Here is a 21,993-nt window from a genome sequence, read left to right on the forward strand (position 1 = left end):
GTAGAGAAATAGCTGGGGAAAAGATGAAAGGTCCTCGTGAAATGTATGTGTTGATCTGCAGAAGATAATGTGGATACTTCACTACCATTGTGTTCACACAGATTTTTCATAGCCAAAGAAAACCCTGAAATAGAAATGCAGAGAGGGAAAGGGAAAGAGGGAGGGAGGAAAAAAATTGACTAAGGAAAAGAAGTACAGCTTAAGGTTCCCCAAGGGAGCATTACATGCCAGCATGTTATGTAGGTTTACACAAGTTTTTATTTGGGTAATCAATAATGAAAACAGTCATTACCATAGCAACTGCCACATCACATAGTCCTTAAGCTGTCTCTGAAGATGGCGAACAGATTTTAAAGGCATGCACAAATAATGCTGCTTCTCATAACTTTCTTTTAAAACACATGGTGTTAGAAGCAATGGGAGATTTGCTGTTGACTTTACTAGGGTGTGTATTGTGCTCACTTATCACATGTTGGTACATGTGCTATGTTCAGATTTCAGACACTTCAGCACTCCAGTCCCACACAGATCTGCCTGCCATGACCTATTAAAAGGGAACTTACTTTTTTTCTCTCACACTTATTATTTGTACAACAGCTCAACCCACTGAGACTTCCTGAAGGTATCACATCAGTGTTAAAGCAGCCATGCACTTTAAACCTGGATTATAAATCCTTTTCCCCCCCTGTTCATAAAGTTCAGATAGCTATTCTTACTTGAACCCATTCAGTACAGTGACACCTTGCTTTACAAACTTAATCCGTTCCTGAAGCTCGTTCTTAAACCAAATCCGTTCTTTAACAGAGACACGCTTTCCCTAATGAGGCCTCCCGCCGCCGGTGCCCTTCCACCGTTTGGCTTCCGTTCATAGATCGAGGTGAAGTTCGCAAACCGGGACACTACTTCCGGGTTTTGCGGAATTCGTAAACCAAATAGTTCGTTAACTGTTCGTAAACCAAATAGTTCGTTAACTGTTCGTAAACCGAGGTACCACTGTACTCAAGGAAAGGCAACCTACACGTGCTCAGAAACATTGAAGCCTCTGCTGGCCTTGACACAAGCTGGAAAGATAAATTCCCAGGCAGGAATCCTTCTGTGCTGCAACTCCACCTCCACCAGCAGGAGGGCAGCAGTAGCAAGACCAACTGCAAAGCAGACAAAACTTTAGCTGTCATTTTCCTGCTTTGCCTTGCTACTGCTTAGTGTTGAAGGGAGAAGAAAGATGTCTGAACATCCCTGGAGACGGATGCAAGACCCACCCACATGGATTTGAAACAGCTGGCCTGACACCAGACTTTTGGCTGGGGTGGGGAGGCTAAAAGGGAAAAATAATTGTTTATCTGCTAAATAGTGTGTGCATGCATTCTTTGTTTATTACTTAAGTATAGTTAATGATATAGGGCAGGTGTGTTGTTTGTTTTTCCATAAGTGTTATGTTAGATTACATTCTTTCCCCCTCTTCTCTTCCCTTCACTTTAGTGTGAGAAGTTACTAGTAAGTTAATAAATAAGTAAATAAAATATATTCTCTGGAATCGCAAATAGATTCGGAGGTATAAAATCTGACCGAACTGAAATAACTCCTGTATTCTTCAGATACTCATAGGTATGCCTGCCCACTTTAACCCTTTATGTTTTCTGGAGCTGGTGCTATTACTGGATTGAAAACTACAGTTTCCAATCAGGGTTAAGTCATTTCGGACTTACTACTGCTACTGAATTTGCACTTAACTTCCCTACACTCTTTCCAGGCAGAGTCCACGCTTTAAGGCTTCATGTCTGTGTTAATCCATGGAAAACCTCAATTGACATTTGCTCCGACTGAACACTAAAGAGCAGATTTTGGACATGCCTGGACACGGGGTTTTTAAGCATGGACCTGTGCCTGGAAAAAGTGGGGGGAAAGCTAAGTGTGGATAAGCCCTGAGTCCTGGATCAAATTAAGTCTTACGTTCCCATCATCACTCTTCAAAAGCAAACTGTTAAGGAGGAAAGCAGACTGGATCCTTGTAATCACATGTAGGTTTCCTACATGTAAGAAGCTTATTTTTCATGGAGGACCATGTTGTGGAATCCCTTCACCTATAGCCCAAAGCGGTATGCTATTGGAAAAGCTCTACCACTTGATTACTCATATCACATCCACTAGCTTTCTGTGATGATTTATTAAGCAACAAGACTTCACATAGGGAAATATATTGGGAAGGGCTGTAGCACAGTGGTACAGCCACTGCTTTGCATTCAGACGTTCCCAGGTCTGATCCCAAGTATCTCCAGGTATGGCTAGGAAAGACTTCTTTCTGAAACCCCAGAAAGCAGCTGTCACTGAAGACAATACCAAGCTAGACGGGCCAATGGTTTGAGGCAGCACATGCCATTGGGCTTGTCTGCCTGACACTTTTATCTCTGCTGGATCACAGTTTTAATTTGCAAGAGTTTGCTCTGCACTGGGGCTTAACCATCTTCAGTTTTTCAAATCGCTCCCAAACAGAACAGAACTGTAGCAATGAATCACCTCATTCTGAACAGGCCACTGGCAGATTTTTTATATTTTTTTTGTTCTTGCAGTAGTTTATCTGCCACCCTTGTGGAAAATTCTTCTCTACAGATTGTTTCGTATGATTAAAGTCCCATGAGAATTGTGCAATTGCATAAAACTAACAGCAGAACTGTGCACTAATGCAGAACAAGCAAAATATCTGACCACCACTTCATATTGCAGCAAGTGAAAAACTGAAAGTACCTGGCGGTACACGGTTTCCTTTCATACCGCACAGATTGGGAAAAGGCAACAGCGGGAGAGGCAGGAAGAAGCACAAAGGCAAACTTAGCATATACACTCACTATCCATGATAGCTGAATGGTGAGGTTGACTCAAGCATCAAGCTCCATATCTATAAGCTTTGGCTTGTTTTTGCAAGTAGTACAGTACAGACACTGTAGGCAATCTCCTGGTTAAACTAATTTCAACCCAACTCTGACAGCTAGACATACTGTCTACCCCATAGGCTTTTTTTCTTATTTCACAAGAGCTTGATGTTTTGCAGTACTAGGCATCAGCAAATAGCTTGTCCTTAAAAAGAAGTTAGAATTGATACTATATTGGCCTTTGGAGGCATGTGTGATTAAAGTCATATTTTATGGGTTAGGTTTCAGTAACGCTGTTTCAATGGTATGTATTTGTAAGTTTCAAATTGAATTTGGATCATATCTGTGAGCAGTCTTGAGGTATCCTTGGAGATGAGAGGTTGGGTAGGAGAAACTTGTTCATTTATTTGTTAAACATGAAAGCAGACAATAGCCATATGTTTGCATGCTTTAATAGGTAGAGTGAACATAGGAGCATTGCTGGATCTGTCCACCTATCTTGTCTAGAGTTCTGTTTTCCACAGAAGCGATATACTTTTTGGAAGCCATAAGGCAGAAAAGCAATAATAACTCTTCCTCGTTGTTTGTCCCCAGCAATCTGTCTCTGAACCTGGAAGCCCTGTTTAGCTATCATGGCAATTTAATCTCTGTGTTTATTCTATTTCTTTTTTTAAAAGCTTTATAGGCTAGTGGCCATCACCAGTAATTCTAAATGTCTAGTCTTCCTTGTAGGCATTCAGGATTAAGGGGCTTTTCCTGAAGACTGTATTCTTAATGGAAGACCTATCCAATATAGGCAGTAACAAACATTTGTTTTGTTATGGCACTTTTATAGGATCCATGAATGGTCTTATGGAGGGCTGGGGGGCCTCTGGGCTCCAGAACTTTCACCAGACCCAGTCAGCATCACCAAATGATCAGGGATGATGGGAGATGTGGAGGGCCAGGTTCTTCCTACCCTTATTCCAATGGACACCCTATGGCAGGGAATGAAGTATTTGTCCTAACCAATGTCAGCTTCCCTCTTTCAAAAGAGCATCACTGACTAGACCCATCATAGAGTTTTCACTGCCACTCGTGAGTCTGTTCTTGCTGCAAGCTGTACATCAAATAACTCTAGGCAGCATTAGCCACAAGTTAGGAACATATACCAGCTGACAGTACAGTATTATTCTCTTTCATTTGTTTCCGTTTATTTTCCCACCATGGAAATTCCCTGTGTTTTGCCATGGGGAGGGAACGGGGCTACTATGAATAAGCTGACCCAGTGTATGAACTTTGTGCTGATCTCTAACAAAATATCTGCCTCACACCCCTTCCCTCCCAAAAGGAGAAAACTTAACAGAACGCTAGCAAGTCCATATTATAGATTTGTGTTCTTGAGCTCTTCCTCAATACTTTTCAAAGTTACATGTGTTTTTGAACCATATTACTCTAAAAATCAGAATTCAGGACATAAAGGTAGGCCAGCTAGGTTGTGTGCATTAATCCTCCAGCTGCTTCCTGGAAGTGACTGTTACAACTAGGCTTGTTCCTAGTTTTAGCTGCCTCCTGGACAGCTCCCCTGCTGCTCAGCTGCTCTCTTTTTGTCTTTGATACTTGTTGGAAGCTTTCTCTTCTGATCAGTGCTCTGCCTGCCATTTCTTCATAAAACCTTACTGGCTTATCTCGTGCTTTCCCCTCCTTCACCAGACTCTGAACAAGTGGGAGTCAGAGATAGTAGGATTTAAAACAAGGCAATTTAATTCACCGAGGAAATGTGCCAGTTTAAATCAGTGGCTCAAATCAAGTTTCTGGCTTTATAATTCATACATTTGCAATTAAAGTGTATCCATTTGCCAGATACATAGACCCTTTTTACTACCCAGCAGCATATTCCAAAATATCTGATCGTGCTGCTTACATTGCTTTTTGTACAATATAATTTATATCTGCTTACAGGAGCAATTGTCAAGTTAAGGACCCCCCCCCCCCCGAATTCACATCTGCTGAAATTTAAGGAAATTTAAGGGGGGAATTCATCAGGTGAAGACATTCCTTCCCCTCCCTCCAATGTTTTTCTGGTGGATTTTAGCTGTTTTATTATTTTTAACACTGGCAGCTTTTAGGGTTCTGAAGTTCCTCCTACTGACAATGTTTAATGCTGTTTGCTATTTTGGATGGGGAAGCTTTTTTAATCTATAGGCTTGTATAATAGAGGGATTGGTTACTGATGTGCTACCTCCATTGTTAGACTAATAGAACTGTATACTCGGAAGGGACTCCAGGGGACATCTAGTCCAACCCCCTGCAATGCCAGAATCACAGCTAAAGACTCCCTGAGAGGTGTCCATCCAGCCTCTGTTTGAAAAACTCCATTAAGGAGAGTCCACCACCTTCTAATGGAGTCCATTCCCCTGTCAAACAGCTCTACCAAAAAGTTCTTCCTGATGTTTAGTGGGAATCTCCTTTCTTGTTAATTTGAATCCATTGGTTTGGGGCCTACCCTCTGGAGCAGCAGAAAACAAGCTTGAGATACTTGAAGATGGATATCATGTCACTATCATATTTCAGTCTTTTTTAAAAAAAAAATAAAATCCAGGATAAACATACCCATCTCTCTCAACCATGCCTCATAAGGCTTGGTTTCCAGACCCTTTATCATCTTGGTCTCCCTCATCTGCACAGATTCCTAGACTGTAGTGCCCAGAACTGGACACAGTTATCCAGGTGGGGTACCACTGGAGACAGTATGCTTCTGAATGCCAGTTGCTGGAAGCCACAGGAGATGAGAATGATGCTGTGCTCAGGGCTTGTGTGCTTTCCATCTGGTTGGGCACTCTGAGAACAAGGTGATGATGATGATGATGATGATGATGATGATAATAATAATAATAATAATAATAATAATAATATATTATTTATACCCCGGCCATCTGGCTGAGTTTCCCCAGCCACTCTGGGCGGCTCCCAATCAAGTGTTAAAAACAGTACAGCATTAAATATTAAAAACGTCCCTGAACAGGGCTGCCTTCAGATGTCTTTTAAAGATAGGATAGCTGCTTATTTCCTTGACATCTGATGGGAGGGTGTTCCACAGGGCGGGCGCCACTACCGAGAAGGCCCTCTGTCTGGTTCCCTGTAACTTCACTTCTCGCAATGAGGGAACCGCCAGAAGTCCCTCAGCGCTGGACCTCAGTGTCCGGGCAGAACGAAGGGGGTGGAGACGCTCCTTCAGGTATACTGGGCCTAGGCCATTTAAGGCTTTAAAGGTCAGCACCAACACTTTGAATTGTGCTTGGAAACGTACTGGGAGCCAATGCAGATCTCTCAGGACCAGTGTTATGTGGTCCCGACGGCCACAGATGAGCCACTAACCTGCAACCAGCAGGTTCATCTGTAACTGTTACTATGTTGTGTTTTTTGAGTCACCTACAGTCTTCAACATACTTGCTACAGAAATTTCCACAATTATTATTAATTAATTAATCCGCCGAAATGTTTCCCATCTCACCCTTATTTTCACAGCAGTGGTCCTGCTCCTGTAATTGCTTTGCTTGGCAGTTGCTACCAACCACTATTTTTATTGACTTTTTTTTAACCCAAATGGTAACTTGCCATGATATTACATGATGATGTAGCATCATGGTAAATGGGCCCTCTGGGTGGAAAAAAAGGAAGAAATGTGGTTTTCAGTGGCTGGCAAGTTTCCTCTGGCTCTACCACACATGTCTGAAAATCCCCAAAGTGACTCTGCAGAAGTGGCAGCAAAATTTGAGAGGGAACCATTTTGGACCAGCCTTATTTTTGTGCCAGTTTCACATTCAAAAGTCATGTCCCCCTGCCTCCTATTCATTCTTTTACATAGAAAACCAGACTTTAACTCAGTATGTTTGATAGAGTCATGAGTGCTGTAGACTCTTGCGTGTTACTCTTTCATTCAGATATGTTAACTCAGATTATTTTGGTGAGATTGCAAAGTTAAAGGGCTTAATTAGAGTACAATCATTACTGGCATTTATTAAGGATTGGAAATTTCCTGTGGACTTTCTGCGTGAAAGAGAAAATGAACTTGTAATATCTGGATCTGAAGACTGAAAAAATACTGGTTTATAGAAGATAGAATGGTTGGATCTTAAGGTGTGACTACTATATTTAGCTGCATGACAGAGAGCTAGAAGTCCTTTTATTCTGCTTTATCTTTCTCTAATCTTTTTTTTCCACTCTTTCTCTTCTCTCACTTTCTGTTTCTTTAAGCTTGTCTTTTCTCCTTTCTGCCTTTTTTTTACACTAGTATATTATAAAATGATACTTTGCAAGGAGAATGTATTTTTGTATATCTCTGAATAAGTATCAATAAATAAATTATAAAAAATATTATTTTAAAGGCATTTTCTGGGGATGAAATAGTCCAAAATATCATTTAAATAACAACATCTAGTTTTTAAGAACTAAAAATATATATCATTGATTTTTTTCCACCCTGGTGGAAGTGGAGAAGAGTCAGTGAACTGGGCAACAAAGGCCATGTACCAGACCAACAGTTCTGGTGGTAATTTGTTGCTGTGTAGGCCTGGGAAAGATTGAGGATGTGCCACTCCAATCTTTCCAGCAGGCTAAATTGAATGTTAATAGTATAAAACTACAGAAGGAGCTTGCTTTTTCATTGACCCTATACATTTAATTTGCATTACATGCAGCATAATTAGCAAAACAGTAGCAGGTCCATTATCCGCTTGCCAGCAAAGCTTAGCGAATCAATTCAAGTTTAATTCAAGAGGCTTAAATTCAAACATGAACTGTGCCCATGAAGGGAGTAGTTTTCACAGCCATGTTTCTGAGTGGTTGTAAAATCTATTATCCTCCACAGAAGGGGATAGCCCTCTCGTGGGTATATCCAGGGGTCCTGGGGGAGCGTTATCTCCTGTGTCCACCCAACCTTTCATTTTCTCTGCGATAGAACACAGCAAGAAAAGGGCCTGTGCGGATTGCATATGCAGAAAGAGATGTCATTTACGAGAAGAGTATTACGAGCCATCAGCATGGGTTGCATGTGACCTCTAAAACTTTATCTGACTGTTAAGCTGGGAAACCTCCAATAAAGTAATAATTATATAATTTTTAAAAAGTGTCCCAAGCTGAGCTTGTACTTGCCCTTCTCCATAAGAAAACGCCTAATGAAACTTTGCTCATTTTGTGTGTTCTGTTTGATAAAAAACCTTACTTATTTTCTCAGGTATGGGTAATTATGAATCAGGGGAAAGCAAATAAGTTATTAAAGCTACCACAAAATCATTTCACTTTGCAAATGTTCCAGCATGCTTGTATATATATGTGTGCAACAGAATGATGTCTTATTTTTGTATCCATTTGTTGATTCTTCTTAACTGACACTGTTTTCTTGTAGGTTGGCATAGTATTGCATTATTCTACACTCTCTACGATGCTGTGGATTGGAGTGACTGCAAGGAATATTTATAAGCAAGTCACGAAAAAGCCTCAGACCGCCCAAAACAGTGACCAGCCTTCTTATCCAAAGCAGCCATTGCTCAGGTAGGGATCATTATAAGTGCTGTAAGATACACTCCACAGCTTTAAGCTTTGAATCCTTCAGATCAAACCTAAACATGTAATGTAAACATTCCTGTATCTCTGGAAATTGTGGAAATATTTCCACACCTTGATATGTTGTTGTTATTTTTTTCAAAACTTGCACCAAATATGTAGAATATATCCTCTTTCTGTGTAGTCCATCAGGTCATGAGATGACTTCAGGCATGTATCTGTCATACCTACAGCCACATTATTCTCGCTGCATACAAGCAATGTGTCTTATATCATATTGTTTGAAATAAGCAGAAATGTGTGGTTCAGGCATATATCTGTGTGAGCTTATATCTGTGTGGAGGAGCAAGGCACACACACACCTCGTAGACTTTGGTGCAGTAACAGAAACTTCTTGCCATCTGGGAGACAAAATGTAATTGGTGGCTTGTCCACACTTACCTTTTGTCCCACCCTTCACAGTCACAAGCCTGCATTTTAAAGCTCCGTGTCCAAGCAATACCCGTTTTTGCTTCAAATCTTTCCCTGCAAAACCTCACTCTTTAAAGTTGAATCCGAGCAAACGGCTATTTGGGTTTTTGCATGGATTGCTGTTTGCTCCAATTCAGCTGTAAAGAGTTGTAAAGAGATTGAGCTGGAGAAAGCTCCAGAGCATCAAGACACTCAGACATGGAGCCTGAAAATGCAGACTATGCCTGGAATGAGCAGAGGAAACATAAGTGTGGATAAGCCCCGAGTAACCACTTGTTTCGGTGGTGGCAATTAGTAAAGAAGTCTATGTATAGCTTGAATGTCAGGCCTTGTGCTCACCTGTTTCATCTTCACACCACCCACTCCCTTCTCCCTTTTCAATGCATTGCTGCCATTATTATTGTCATTGTCATCCTGCCTTTACTCCCAAAGGAACCCACAGAGTCTTCGGTTAGAAATAGTTCCCGCTTAAGTCCAAACTGGAAAACTCGGGTTCAGAACAAGGCAAGATCCTAAGCCATTTTTTGAATTGGTTTAAAATCCAGCTTGTTCTAAGACCGCAACCATAGTTTCCTGGTCCAGACATAACTGGAAACAAAGCTTGACTGAAGATTTCCTGAATCAACTGCAGCATGCTGAGAAGATAGGTGGGAAGGAGTGGTACAACTTGAGATTTTCATTTGCTTATAGAGTACTTTCTTTGGCTAGTTAAGAGCTCCATTGAATGGCTATTGGAACAAGTTAATGCCAACAGGTCTATTTCAAGGTAATGGACTTGATTTTTGCAGCTATTGTATCAGGATTTTGGGAGAGCTTTCAGCACAACCAGAATTTGGACAGAGAGCCCAGAGCTGTCTGCACCATTTGGCAATTTCCCAATAACTATAAACGTAGATTCAATACAGCATGCCCACCTCTGCAAAAAAAAGATCCCAACTGACATTCTACCTTGAGGACGTGCAATCTGCTCTATGACCATATAATATTTATATAAAAATTCTCTATTCAGAGATGCACATGGAACAATCTGTATTTAGTCACATCATTGGTTATCTGCTGCTTAAAATACTTTCTAAGTTCATTACAAGGCCTTTAAAATCAGTCTAATGGAAGAAGAAAAAAGTAACGTTCAATAGAAGCCCTGAGTGCTCCATCTGAAATGAGAAGCAATGTTTTTCCTGAGAACCAGAGTTACTCAATTTGCGATTCATTATAATGTTCCCCACTCAGTAGTTCATGGTAAAATGAATAATTGCCAGTTTCACATGCCACAGTAAGGTTATTAAAGTAGCAGATTATTTCAGGTTGCAAAGACCCAGCAAACTGTGTTCACCAAATTCAGTTCCTGTTAGAGTTGAAAATATAGTTTTATTGAAAAGATAGCTCCAATTAGATTTCTTTGTAACTATCATTTTGTAAGTTTGGGCCACAACAGTAAATCAGCATGGTAACAATGCAGCACGATTTTTGCAGTATCACAACTTGAAAGTAATGGTTTAATACCTATCTAAAATTATTCTGGGATTTTTTCTAACTATGGTATGGACATAATTAGCATCAGAGGCACAACCCCAGAAGTATCTAATATAATTCAATAATGCTATTACTGCTAACTAAGCCAAACAATACCAAATAATCTTTTTCATTTTGCACAGAAAATGGGCATGTAATGTGGAAAATTTAAATATCCTTAAAGCACTAGAATGTCTTACATTTCTAATTAGTCCTTTCCTTCCCAACTTTTTGAAGGATGACATTGGTTTTTCTAGTTTTTTGACACCGTCAGAGACCAAAGTATTCAGTATTACAATACATATTATTCCAATTAAATCTACTGAATATGGTTAGTTTTTAGTTTTTTTATATTTTATTTTATATTTTAGTATTTTATTTTAAATACCTCTAATTATGGTTGCTTCATGCATTTAAAATTTGGGGCTCAGCTACTGCATATTAGAATACACCAAAATAATAATAATGAAGTAAGTACGGTACTTCCTATAGGTTCTCAATCCTTTCTGCCCTCCAAGAATCTCTGTGTCCCTGTCTCTATATCATCACATTTACATAAATGACTTGGTGGACATATTTGCCTGTGTTGGACTAAAGCAGTTGATTAGTTAAAAATGCCTGTTTTGATTCAGTACCGCTCCCATTGTTCAGCCAGGACACCGAGGTCCAGCTCTGAGGGCCTTCTGGCAGTTCCCACATTTTGAGAAGTGTTGTTGCAGGGAACCAGGCAGAGGGCCTTCTTGGTAGTTGCACCCACCCTGTGGAATGCCCTCCTGTCAAATGTCAAAGAGATAAACAATCATATGGCTTTTTGCAGACATCTGAAGACAGCCCTGTTGCTTTTAATGTCTGATGTTTTGGTGTGTTCCTTTGGTGTGTTGGAAGCTGCCCAGAAGTAGCTGGGCAACCCAGTCAGATGGGTGTGGTACAATACAACAACTATGACAACACAACAACAATATTAACAACTACTACTACTACAACAACCATGACTTCTCTTTCAGATTATATGTAGAATTGAATGGTTTTCCAGCTTCTAGGTGGATGTTTTTATAGCATAATATTGCTATAAGGGACATATGGATTTTTTGTGATTCCGTAAAGAATATTGTTGCAGGCAATTAAGCCATCAACTTTCCTTTTAAGATAATTTTAAAAGCTACATTTTTTTTTTACAAAGAAACATTGAATCAGGAGAATTGCAGGAATATAGAAATGTGCTGTTGTCAGTTTCAAATGTAGGTGAGGAAGTGTCTCTGTAGAAAGCGCTTCTACAAATGTGTGAGCAATTACTACATTTAGTTGAACGAACAGCAGGGTTTAAGTTTTCTGTTTCTGTGCTTGTATTTATATTTATTAGGTCTCTACATACAGCAACCATAATATATCAAGGAATCAGAGGTAGATTACTTTAGAAGCCTCTGAGTTATAATTAAAAAATATAGATCCATGCGGAGAAAATATTCTTAGAAAGCTGTGTCAGAAAATATGAAGAGATTGGCCAGGGTTTGGTTGTCCTCCATCTTATAATACTAGCCAGTGTTGCTCTATATTTGTTATTTCTAAGCTGGTCTCTGCAGTATAATTTTATTGCTTTCACTAGCTTATTATTATATGGGCCCTGTAACATCTGACTTAATCTGTTCCTTGTTAAATTGTGGCCGTAATAAAGGCTTCTGCTTTATAGTGCAGTGCTTTATAATATGAAATTAAATAACATAGATTTAATTTTTGCCCAATTTGTACTTTAAGATGTGTTTTCATTTGCCTTTTGATGAAATTAGCCAGTACTTCTTGACTGGCTAGCTTTTTCCCCCTCATGAGTTTCATTGGATGCTTAAATAACAATAGTTTTCCAAATACATAATGTGATTCATGGCGGATTCAACAAATCCAGCATGCTAGTGGAAACCACTGCAAGGACTCCAGCTAGCATGATATGGTTTCTCCACTCTCTTCCTCCTATACACACACCCCAATCCTTTCTGGGGGGTAGGTAGAACCCCCTGAACAGAGTGGAGAGGGTGTACTTGCACTGACTGAACAATCAGAAAACTGTCCTTCCATGCAGTCTGAGTTGCCTAAAAGGTAGTCTCACCATAAGAAGAGATAACCTGAAGTTGATTGATGGGCAATGAGCTGCAAGAAGTCAAAACTGTGCCTTGATTTCTGAAAATATGCTTAGGAATACTCAGCATGTCTTTGCAAGGAAATTGCCAAGACTCTATCGGCACTTAGAAACCATTCAGATGACCAAAGTACCTTCAGAGAAGCATCTGATTGTCTGTATCAACTTATAAACTAAAGAGTATTTTACTAAATTAGTTACAAATTTGTGGTAGAACATGTGGTAAGAGGAGATGAGAAAAAATGCATTTGGAATATTTGATTTGAAATTGAGGGAATTTGGTTGGTGTTGAGCACTTTTGGATGACCTGTTTATTGAGCATCCATCCTGATTTGTTTGCAGAAAGGTTAGATGACGTCAAAGCTAATATACTTTCCAATGTAATTCAGCCATTTCCTTATCTCAAAAAAATTGTTTGAGGCCACTGAATTTGTTGCTCAGGACTTTCGAATCAACTGTAACTTCACAACCTGAAATTGTTGGTATGTGATTGAATCCCACCCCAATATAGCACCAGTCTAAAAGCACCCATTGTCTAGAGTTGAGGTTGTTCTAGGAATTATTGCTATGTATTTAGAGAACCAACTTCAGGATTCAATAATATTGAGCCTTAACTGATACATGATAAAGACATTCACAGCCACCAGTTGCAAATTTGGGCTAGGCAATAACATTCATGGCTTCCAGCATTGTGGTTTGTTCCGTGTAGTTCAGTAGTTCAGTCAACAGTTTCTTTCCCAAAGCCTACTGTGTGCTCCTCAAGTGAGAGGCTATAAGGAAAAGATAACTCCAATGTTCCAGGTTACATGGGTTTCCAGGAAAAAAGCCTTAGCTTCAATAATATCTTCCCTCTTTGAGTGGTGAATAATTGAAGCCTCATAGTGCAGAGCAAATATCTATGGTTGGATAATTAATGCTCTATCATCAATACAAAAGCAAAACAGGAAATATAACTTACGTCTCTGATGTTAATTCTGATGCTTCTCCTCATAGCCAATGAACACTTTAAATGAGCTCCTCACTTGTGACAGTAATTGTGATGTGTATTTTTAGACCATTTTGAATTGTGCTGCAATTAGTGTAATTCATTAATGAACAATAGACATTTTTAGTAATTCTTATACATTTGCAGGCTTGCATATTCTCGAATAGCAGAAGTCATTATAAGGACACAGTTTATAATAGCTGCTTCTAGACATAATTCTCCGACTTTGAGCAACCCTTCTAACATTTGGATTGAAATATAAAATACTTGCCAAGGAATTTGAGCTGAAGAATCATGTGGCCTTTTGAATATTTGGTACAAAGCTTGAACCAGAGGACAATCAATTAAAAATTATAGCATTCCACAAACAGCTGTTTGAATGCTCTTTTTTCTGTGTTCTTGGCATCACAAATCAGTATATTAAACAAAAAGTGTCAGTTATGGGAAAAGATTAGATACAGTATAATAAATTGTATTTTATGACAATTTGTACGATGGAACTAAACTTTTAGTAGTTTGGTTTAAAGGTATTTGCAATCTGGTTACAATGATATAAACAGCTGCCTTATACTGACCTCATTTGCACAGCATGGTAAACCAAACTATATCTTACAGGGATTGCATGAATGTGCAGGCTCCCAGAGAGGAACGTGCAAACACTTTGCTCCTCCACAAATGTTTTTAGTGCCATACCACAGTGAGCTACACCAAGGTTTGGCTTATTATGTCGTTCAAACCTCGGCTTGTGGTTAAGCTCTCTCCTCACTAACCCCAAAGAACAAACTACTGTCTGTAAGATTATTCAGGAGGCTAGGAAAGTGCACCAGAGCTAGCTCATGTAGAGAGAGATAGCTTGAATCCGAAATGAAACCAGATTCAGTGTGCTAGAACTGGCAGGAAAACATTATGTGGACTTTTGAACATTAATAACACTGAGACATATCCAGAACTGCCTATTCTGACTGGAAGATAGCTCTCGATGTTTTCATGCAGGGGTCTTTGCCATTCTTGCTGGCAGAGATCCTTTAGCTGAAGATTGCGTAGGAAGGAAAGGTGATATTGGTGAACTCTGAATTCAAGTTCATGGATTCTATGTAACCAGTCGTTTAACATAGCACTTCATTTCAACTGTTACTGCACATAAACATAGAAATATCAAGATGACCCCAAATATGCTCCTCTCAAACTGCATTCTTACGCTATCAGATTGAAATACTAAAACAAGGGCTGAAACAAAATTGCTCCTACAGATTCGTTTCAAAATCCTCAGTGATTTTGATGTCGAATGTTCATCAAATATTCAGTGTTGTTTTAGGTCTAAATCCAGTTTCATGTGAGCATGGTTCTGCCTGCCCTTTATCTACAGCCCCTTGAAGTGCCTCCCACTCTCCCTCCTCAATCTCTTCTGGAGGTTCCCCCAATGCTCCAGAGCAGACATTAGGGGCACTGCAGGAAGAAGAGGCTCTGAAAGTCCTGTCCTGTGAGTGGAACTTCGTAGCACTGTGGGTTAAACCACAGAGCCTAGGACTTGCCGATCAGAAGGTCAGCGGTTCGAATCCCCGCGACAGGGTGAGCTCCCATTGCTCGGTCCCAGCTCCTGCCAACCTAGCAGTTCGAAAGCACATCAAAGTGCAAGTAGATAAGTAGGTACCGCTCCTGCGGGAAGGTAAACGGCGTTTCCATGCGCTGCTCTGGTTTGCCAGAAGCAGCTTAGTCATGCTGGCCACATGACCTGGAAGCTGTACGCCGGCTCCCTTGGCAAGTAAAGCGAGATGAGCGCCGCAACCCCAGAGTCGGTCACGACTGGACCTAATGGTCAGGGGTCCCTTTACCTTTACCTATGCTGGCAACAATAGTCCAGTTAACTTGTCCCTGGCTTCAAGGCCCCTTCTCATCCATCTCTTGTATAAAGGAATTAGTTGACTGGCAGCATGAGAAACCTCCCTTTTCCCAATGAACTGAACCAAATCTCAGCCTTCAAAGCAAGCAGATAAGCTTATATGCTCTCCTGTTACAGCTCACACCAATTAGTCCCACAGTTATATTGACTACCAAGATGGCTTTTACAGGGCTTCTAGGACATTTCCGCCATTTTGTTCTACAGACTGACTCAGGTTTCTAACCATGGTCTGTCAGGAGGGGCCAAAAAACAAAGCCTCATTTGGCTCCCTCCAAGGGATAGCTGCCACTGCTACTCCAGCATTGTATTTTCTCCATACTCCTTAGTTATGCACTACTTCTGCCTTATACTGAAGTATCTGACCTGACTTGACCCAGAATGCTGAGATATAGCGATCTTCCAGCTCATTGAAGACTTATGGGCTCCTTTGGATTTTTGAGCTGCTCTAAAATAGTTGCATTGAATTTAATTGAATTAAACTATGCCACACCAAATGTATGTTTGAATTGCCACAAGTCTGCTTTAGCAAAAGCTAGGCTGCATGGTCACCTGAGATTTTATATTTTTTAATCAAAATGTTTACTAAGAAGTTTTCTTATGGATGAAATTATTTGATGTTTCAACTGCTTTGTTGACTATTTCAGAGGACATTTGCAAATGTAATTTGAGCTGTGAGGGCATGGAAAAATACTTGCCTACTTGCACTTGTTCTCAGGTTGACTTCTGGAAATCCTATTTATGCCTTTAACTGTTATTGCTCCTGAATTGCTAAAATAATATCTGTCTTAAATGGGTTGTATTTGTCTTTTGGCAAGTCAGTCTCTTTAAACTTTGCTTTTCGAAACAGTAATCTCCCTAAATTTTGGATGATTAAATTTTGGACGATTTTGGATGAAATAAAGTACTTGGCTTACTTGAAATGCATTAGAAAAAAAATATTCACAACATTTTCACGTTCAAATTCTTGCTCCATTGTAGCCTTCCTGTCCCTCCTTTCCTCTATGATGTATTTTATTACGTAACCAGCTTCTGACAAATCTAAAGTGTGCCAAATCCGCCTGCAGTCTTTTGGAGACATTTTGAGTCTAGTGAAAACTGGCATCTAGTCCTCCAGGTATTTAGATTCAGGTGTTGCACTGATGTGGAACTAGAAATACACATGCAGTTCCTTCATGCACATATTATTTATTTGAATTCAGAAGCTCTATATGGACAAAAAAGCAGCAGCAGCAACCAACATGCTAGAGATTGTTCACTACAGATGTATAAATAACCCTTTCAACTTCCTTTTGAAATCCCAAAAACACAACTTAAAACAATTTAAATAACCAGTAGTCCACAATATCAGATAATCATTCACCACAGCACTACTGGTTGAGTCCAATGTTCTGGCTTTTCTGTCATTTCTTCTCTGGAATGGCAATAGTAGATGTGTTCACTAAAGAAAAATCCCATTTAATTTGTAGGAAGCAGCATGCTTAGAGCTGCATATTTTGTCAAATGATAGTAGCAATTTCTCATTTAGAGTAGAAATTAGGCCTTTTCCCTTTCAAAACCCAAGTGTCTTTGAAAGCTGCTGAGAGCTAATTCATATGTTATAGAGGATTTGAGCACAGCTTTCAGTTGGTGTGAGATCCACAAGTTCTACTTTATGCACTATAGAAATATGGTAGAGGAATGCCCAAGTGGTTCATTGCTACCGTCAGATCTCTCACCTGTTAATTTTGGGTTTTGCGGATTTGATACATTAACTTAATGCAGTTATTCAGTGGTTAAAAGAAAAGAAAAGACCACAGTGTTTCATAATGACTGGTATATGTGTTAGGAAGGAAACACTTCTTATCCTCTCCCTTTTGTTACCATTATTAACTTTGCTTTCTAGAGACACAATGTTCTTAGAGGAGCATAATTACAATTGGAGGGCAGGGAGGGAAATGAACTCTCTTCCTGCTTGTGTCTTGGATCCCGAATGCCCTGGAACTCGGACGTTTTGGCTCCCAAACACCGCAAACCCGGAAGTGATTATTCCGGTCTGCAAATGTTCTGTTGGAACCCAAATGTCCAACGGGGCTTCCACAGCTTCTGATTGGCTGCAGGAGCTTCCTGCAGCCAATCAGAAGCCGTGATTTGGTTTTCGAATGTTTTGGAAGCTGAACGGACTTCCGGAACGGATTCCGTTCGACTTCCAAGGTATGACTATATATGTAATAACAGGGTATAAGATGGGGAAGAAGAAGGAGAGGGGGAAATAAGCAGAGGGGAGCATCATTAACATACATCCTGTGGTCCTTGGTCCCCTCTCGACACAATCCTCTGCTTTCTGCTTTCTTCCTCTTCTCTTAAGAGAGGACTCTCACAAAATAATAGCCCCCTTATGACGAAAGGCCTGTCTGACAAGGGAGGCAAGATATGAGCTTTGAGAGCTTCCTATAAAAGGCAAAGGAAGGGGATGGTCAGAACCCTCCCTGGGGAAGAATTAAAGGGGAACTTGCAAGTCAGGCTATGTGCTTGGTATAGTAGGCAGGTAAAAGAATTCCTTACCTGAGTTTCTAATAGCACTGCAGTTATTGCTTCAGTGATTATAAGGCATGAATGACCTGCAAAAATAGGGCTGCCTCCTCCTGTTCCTTTGGGAATGTTCGGCAGTGAACAGGAGGAAAAAGAGGTGGTAGGTCAAGGGTCTCCCACTTCTTTGCCTCTTCCATCCATCATTGGTGCCTCCCATCCATTAATTTGAGAATGATGAATGGAGGAAATGGGGAAGGTGGTGTAGGGCTAAGGAACAAGCTGGAGTCCTCTTCCCAGAGCATCCCTGCCCTGCTTATCACTTTTGAAAGATTTTGCCTGCTTTTGAATATTCACCTGCCGGATACTGTCTTGTCTATCAGAATGATACATTTCCTGTTGTTGGACTGCACTGCCAAAAGGGGGAGCAGTGACTTCATTCAGCCACAGCCATTTGGAGCTTATTTTTCTTGATGGCTGTTAAAGAGATGCTGTTTTGCAAGTGTTCCTCCCAGCATGATTTAGCTTCCATTGAAGAACAATGGACGTCTGTAGTTCGGATTCATGCGAAGCTTGGGCTATTTCTGGCTGCATAGGGTCCGAAAGAAATGAGTAATGCTTCTTATGAGTCACAGTATGTGCTCATCAGCCTGACTAATAGTGTCAAATTGAGATTTTGAAGCTATTGTAGCCATACACACACACACACACACACACACACACAAGCTACCTGAGGGACTGGCCTTTTCTCCTGGCTCTTGCCCAAAACACACAAACAGAGGCTTTTGGAAATAAGAAATAGATCTTTATTCAGGCAAGTGACGGAACAGGCTTGTCAGCAGGAGATACAATTCAGGAGTTCTGGAGCAGGGTTAAGAAGTTCAGAACTGGATGGAAGCAGTGAAGATGTTTCAACAAGTTTCCCTGCCGCTCCCGCCAAGCTTTTAAATATAAGGCATGGCATGCTCACTCGCAAGCCTTATGAAAATATGCAGTTGCAAGCATGCACTGCACACATGCTCATGAGTCTGCTCCCATCTGCAAAGGCTCCTGTTGAGTCTCTGTCGCCTCCTGTTCAGCCTCCCTCCATGGCTGATCAAAGTGCTCCTCAGCCTCCGCTTGGACGGAAAGGTGGCATCCTTGCTCCGTTCCAAACTGACTGCAGTTGGAGCGGAAAAGCGAGACTCACCTCTGTTTCCTTCTCCGCCCCCATCAGCCTGCGAACCCAAACCTTATCTCAACAGCATTGTGGCAGCAATTCTGTGTAAGCTTCCCACACTTTCTTTTTTTGTTCACATGCCAGTGGAATTAATGGGAATATCTCATAGACAAGGCTTGAACCTTCCCAACACTGCAGCTTCCTTTCCTACATAAAACATTTTCATGAAATGGTAGCAGGCAGGCTTTCCAGTTCCAGCACTTCTGAATATTCTGCTGATTTGCGAGAAGACAAGCCAGTTTACCAGTGAAGATCCATTCTAGCAAATGTTGGCTGCTCACCTGAAAGAGAAGGAATATGCAAAACCCATTGTAAGGCAATTCCCAAAATTGCCTTTGGTGTACAAGAGATCATCCTGGTACCTCGTGAAAATATACTGAAAGTGACATGAACGAATGGTGTCCATTCTTCCACGCTGTCTCTTACTTATTTCCTTCACACACTCCTTAATTACACTACTCTTTTCTGTTTCTTGGTTTTGAGTTTGCTTCTTCTCTCTTGCAATGCATCCTGCCCTCATCATCTTCAAGGTGTCTAGGAAACAGCTGTGGTTAGTAGTGGTTTATGGGAGCTTATAGAAGGAGGCATTTGGGCCTTCCGACTTCGCTATCCATAAGGGTGCTGTAAAAGAATGGTGTTATTTAATGCATTGTAGTTCAAGAGCTTTGCATACAGTACCTCTGACTTTCTCACACATTCCACTTCCCCATCTGTGCTTCCACTGTTATGTAGTGCTTATCTGAAGCACTTCCAACTGTGCGTGTAAAATGCATAATTGCAAAATGCACATATAATTTTTGCCTGTTTTTGTTTGTTTGGTCCCCCCCACCCCTTAGGATCCTTAATTACTTGCAGTTTAGAGAATTTTGTAGACTGAGGTTCATAGCAAAAGGCATGTAAATCTTTTTCTTTAATATCCATAGCTCTGAATATCACTCCATTCAACTGGTCCAGGTTGTTCTGCTTGCAGAAAATTGCCTGGATGCAGCTTGGGATTTGCTTGGAAACTTCTCCCTCAACCCAACCCAACCCAACCCAACCCAACCCACAGTCTCTGTCCATTGACATTGACTTTCAAGCTTGAACTGAGATCCTCCATATGTCCTGTTTATTGAGCATCTACCCTGGACCACCCCCACCCCATACATTAAAAGCATTGCTATTCCACTTTGACAGTGATAGTGTGTCTCCAAAGGACCCTGGGAACTGAACAACAGTTCCCACAGTGATTAACAATCAACCCCTCTTCCCAAGGAACTATAACTCTGCGAGGGGAACAGAGGTGTCCAAACAATTCTTAGCACCCTTAACAAACTACAGTTCCCAGAATGCAAAATGTTAAAGTGCTTTAGATATATTGTACGGGTGCATCCCTGACTTGCTTGCACAAAGCTTGCTTAGAAGTTAGGCATGTTCTTCTTTAATGAACTATCATTCTCCTTTGTTTGCAAGGAGCTCTCATTCGTTTGGAAGGGCCTTCTGCTTTTTGATCCTGCAGTTTTAAAAACAACAACATGTTAGGTGCTTTAAAAAACTAAAAAACTTGCTTTGACCAAAACTGCTTGTTTATGTATGATCCGAAGGGATGCAGGGTTTTGAACATCAGTAAGTTGGAGTGGGTATAGAGGTAATGAAATCCACTTACCTAAATGGAGTACTTGGGACGTAGATAAAATTGTGATTAAAAGTAATTGCTGGGAGGAGCAACATCCTTGCAGATTCACACTCAATTTCATTTTGATGATGTGCTTAACTTTTAGAATTTGTTCATTAGTGACTTTTGTGTGTGATTTCAGAAGCAATAGTCATAGGCTCACACTACTACATGGAGTCCAATGAGTCATTATTTGGCTTTAAAACACACACAGAGAGGGGGGAAATATATCATCTATCATCTATCTATCTGGCTGGGAAAGGGGAGGGGGAGAGGCTACTTAACCCTTTCTTCCTTCAGTTAAAAATTCATCTCCCATGTCTGGTGTTCTACCCACATGGCAGACCCTCCAAGTGTCCCTATTTTCAAAGGACAAACCTGGATTTACAGAAGCCGTGTTGGTTTCTGATTTGATCCTGGAATGTCCCATTTTTCCTTAGCATGTCCCTATTTTCATTAGAGGGTATGCCATAGGGGGAAATTGTGGGGGAGAGACAGAAAAGGGTTAAGCAGACCTGCTCTGGGCACTCCTCCTTCACTCAGATTTGCAGCCTGCCCAGCCTGCTTGAGTTTTGAAAAATGCTAAATGAAAGAATCACCAGAGTCTGAATAACATATAGTTTAAGCCACAGTAGGAAGATTTCTGTGGCATACACAGAGAGCCTGTGTGGTTTCTATAGGCAGCATATGCAATTTTTTGAAGTTGCAAAACATATAATTTTCAGTTTAAGTTTCACATTATAATGAAGACTATTATAGGGGGAATTGTGCATGTGTAGAATCAAGGAGATCGGTAGTGTTATACACTATGGTCAGAGCAGGTATAATTTGAACCTCCTTATTACAGGCTGCTTTCCCTTATAGTTCCTATTTTTGATTGAGCCAGCTGGTACGTTTAAAGAAATGAACCAGTATTATATATATGTTACGTGTTAAGCTATAATTTTCTTTCATGCATAGTAACCTATTTTTTTATAATGCAAATGACAAATTTCATGGTGGTACATTAAATTTCCTAGGCACGTAACTTTAATGTCAGTATCAATCACAAACTTTATGTAACTATGCATTGATTTTGCATCTGAAGGGAAGATGGGTAGAGATTTTGCAAACAATCTCTTTTGTTGAAAGCTGTACCTCTATGACCATTCTTTTTCCTCTTTAAAAAAAAGAATGGTAGAAAAACAACTTTAGGTATCATTTTAAAA

The 21,993-nt window shown here is 40.4% G+C and overlaps 1 protein-coding gene across 2 annotated transcripts in view; it reads left to right on the top strand.

Annotated features, from left to right (window-relative positions):
- The window catches only part of ADGRA1 (adhesion G protein-coupled receptor A1), a 310,905-nt gene that overhangs the window by 262,429 nt on the left and 26,483 nt on the right, over positions 1-21,993 (top strand). For both annotated transcript variants that reach the window (XM_081007127.1, XM_081007128.1), the window contains one exon: positions 8,254-8,399. In XM_081007127.1, the coding sequence (XP_080863253.1) occupies positions 8,254-8,399 (146 nt within the window). The remainder of the gene's footprint in view (positions 1-8,253; positions 8,400-21,993) is intronic.

This window comes from Podarcis pityusensis, assembly GCF_964106645.2.
Source record: "Podarcis pityusensis genome assembly, chromosome: 5".
NCBI classification, from domain to species: domain Eukaryota; kingdom Metazoa; phylum Chordata; class Lepidosauria; order Squamata; family Lacertidae; genus Podarcis; species Podarcis pityusensis.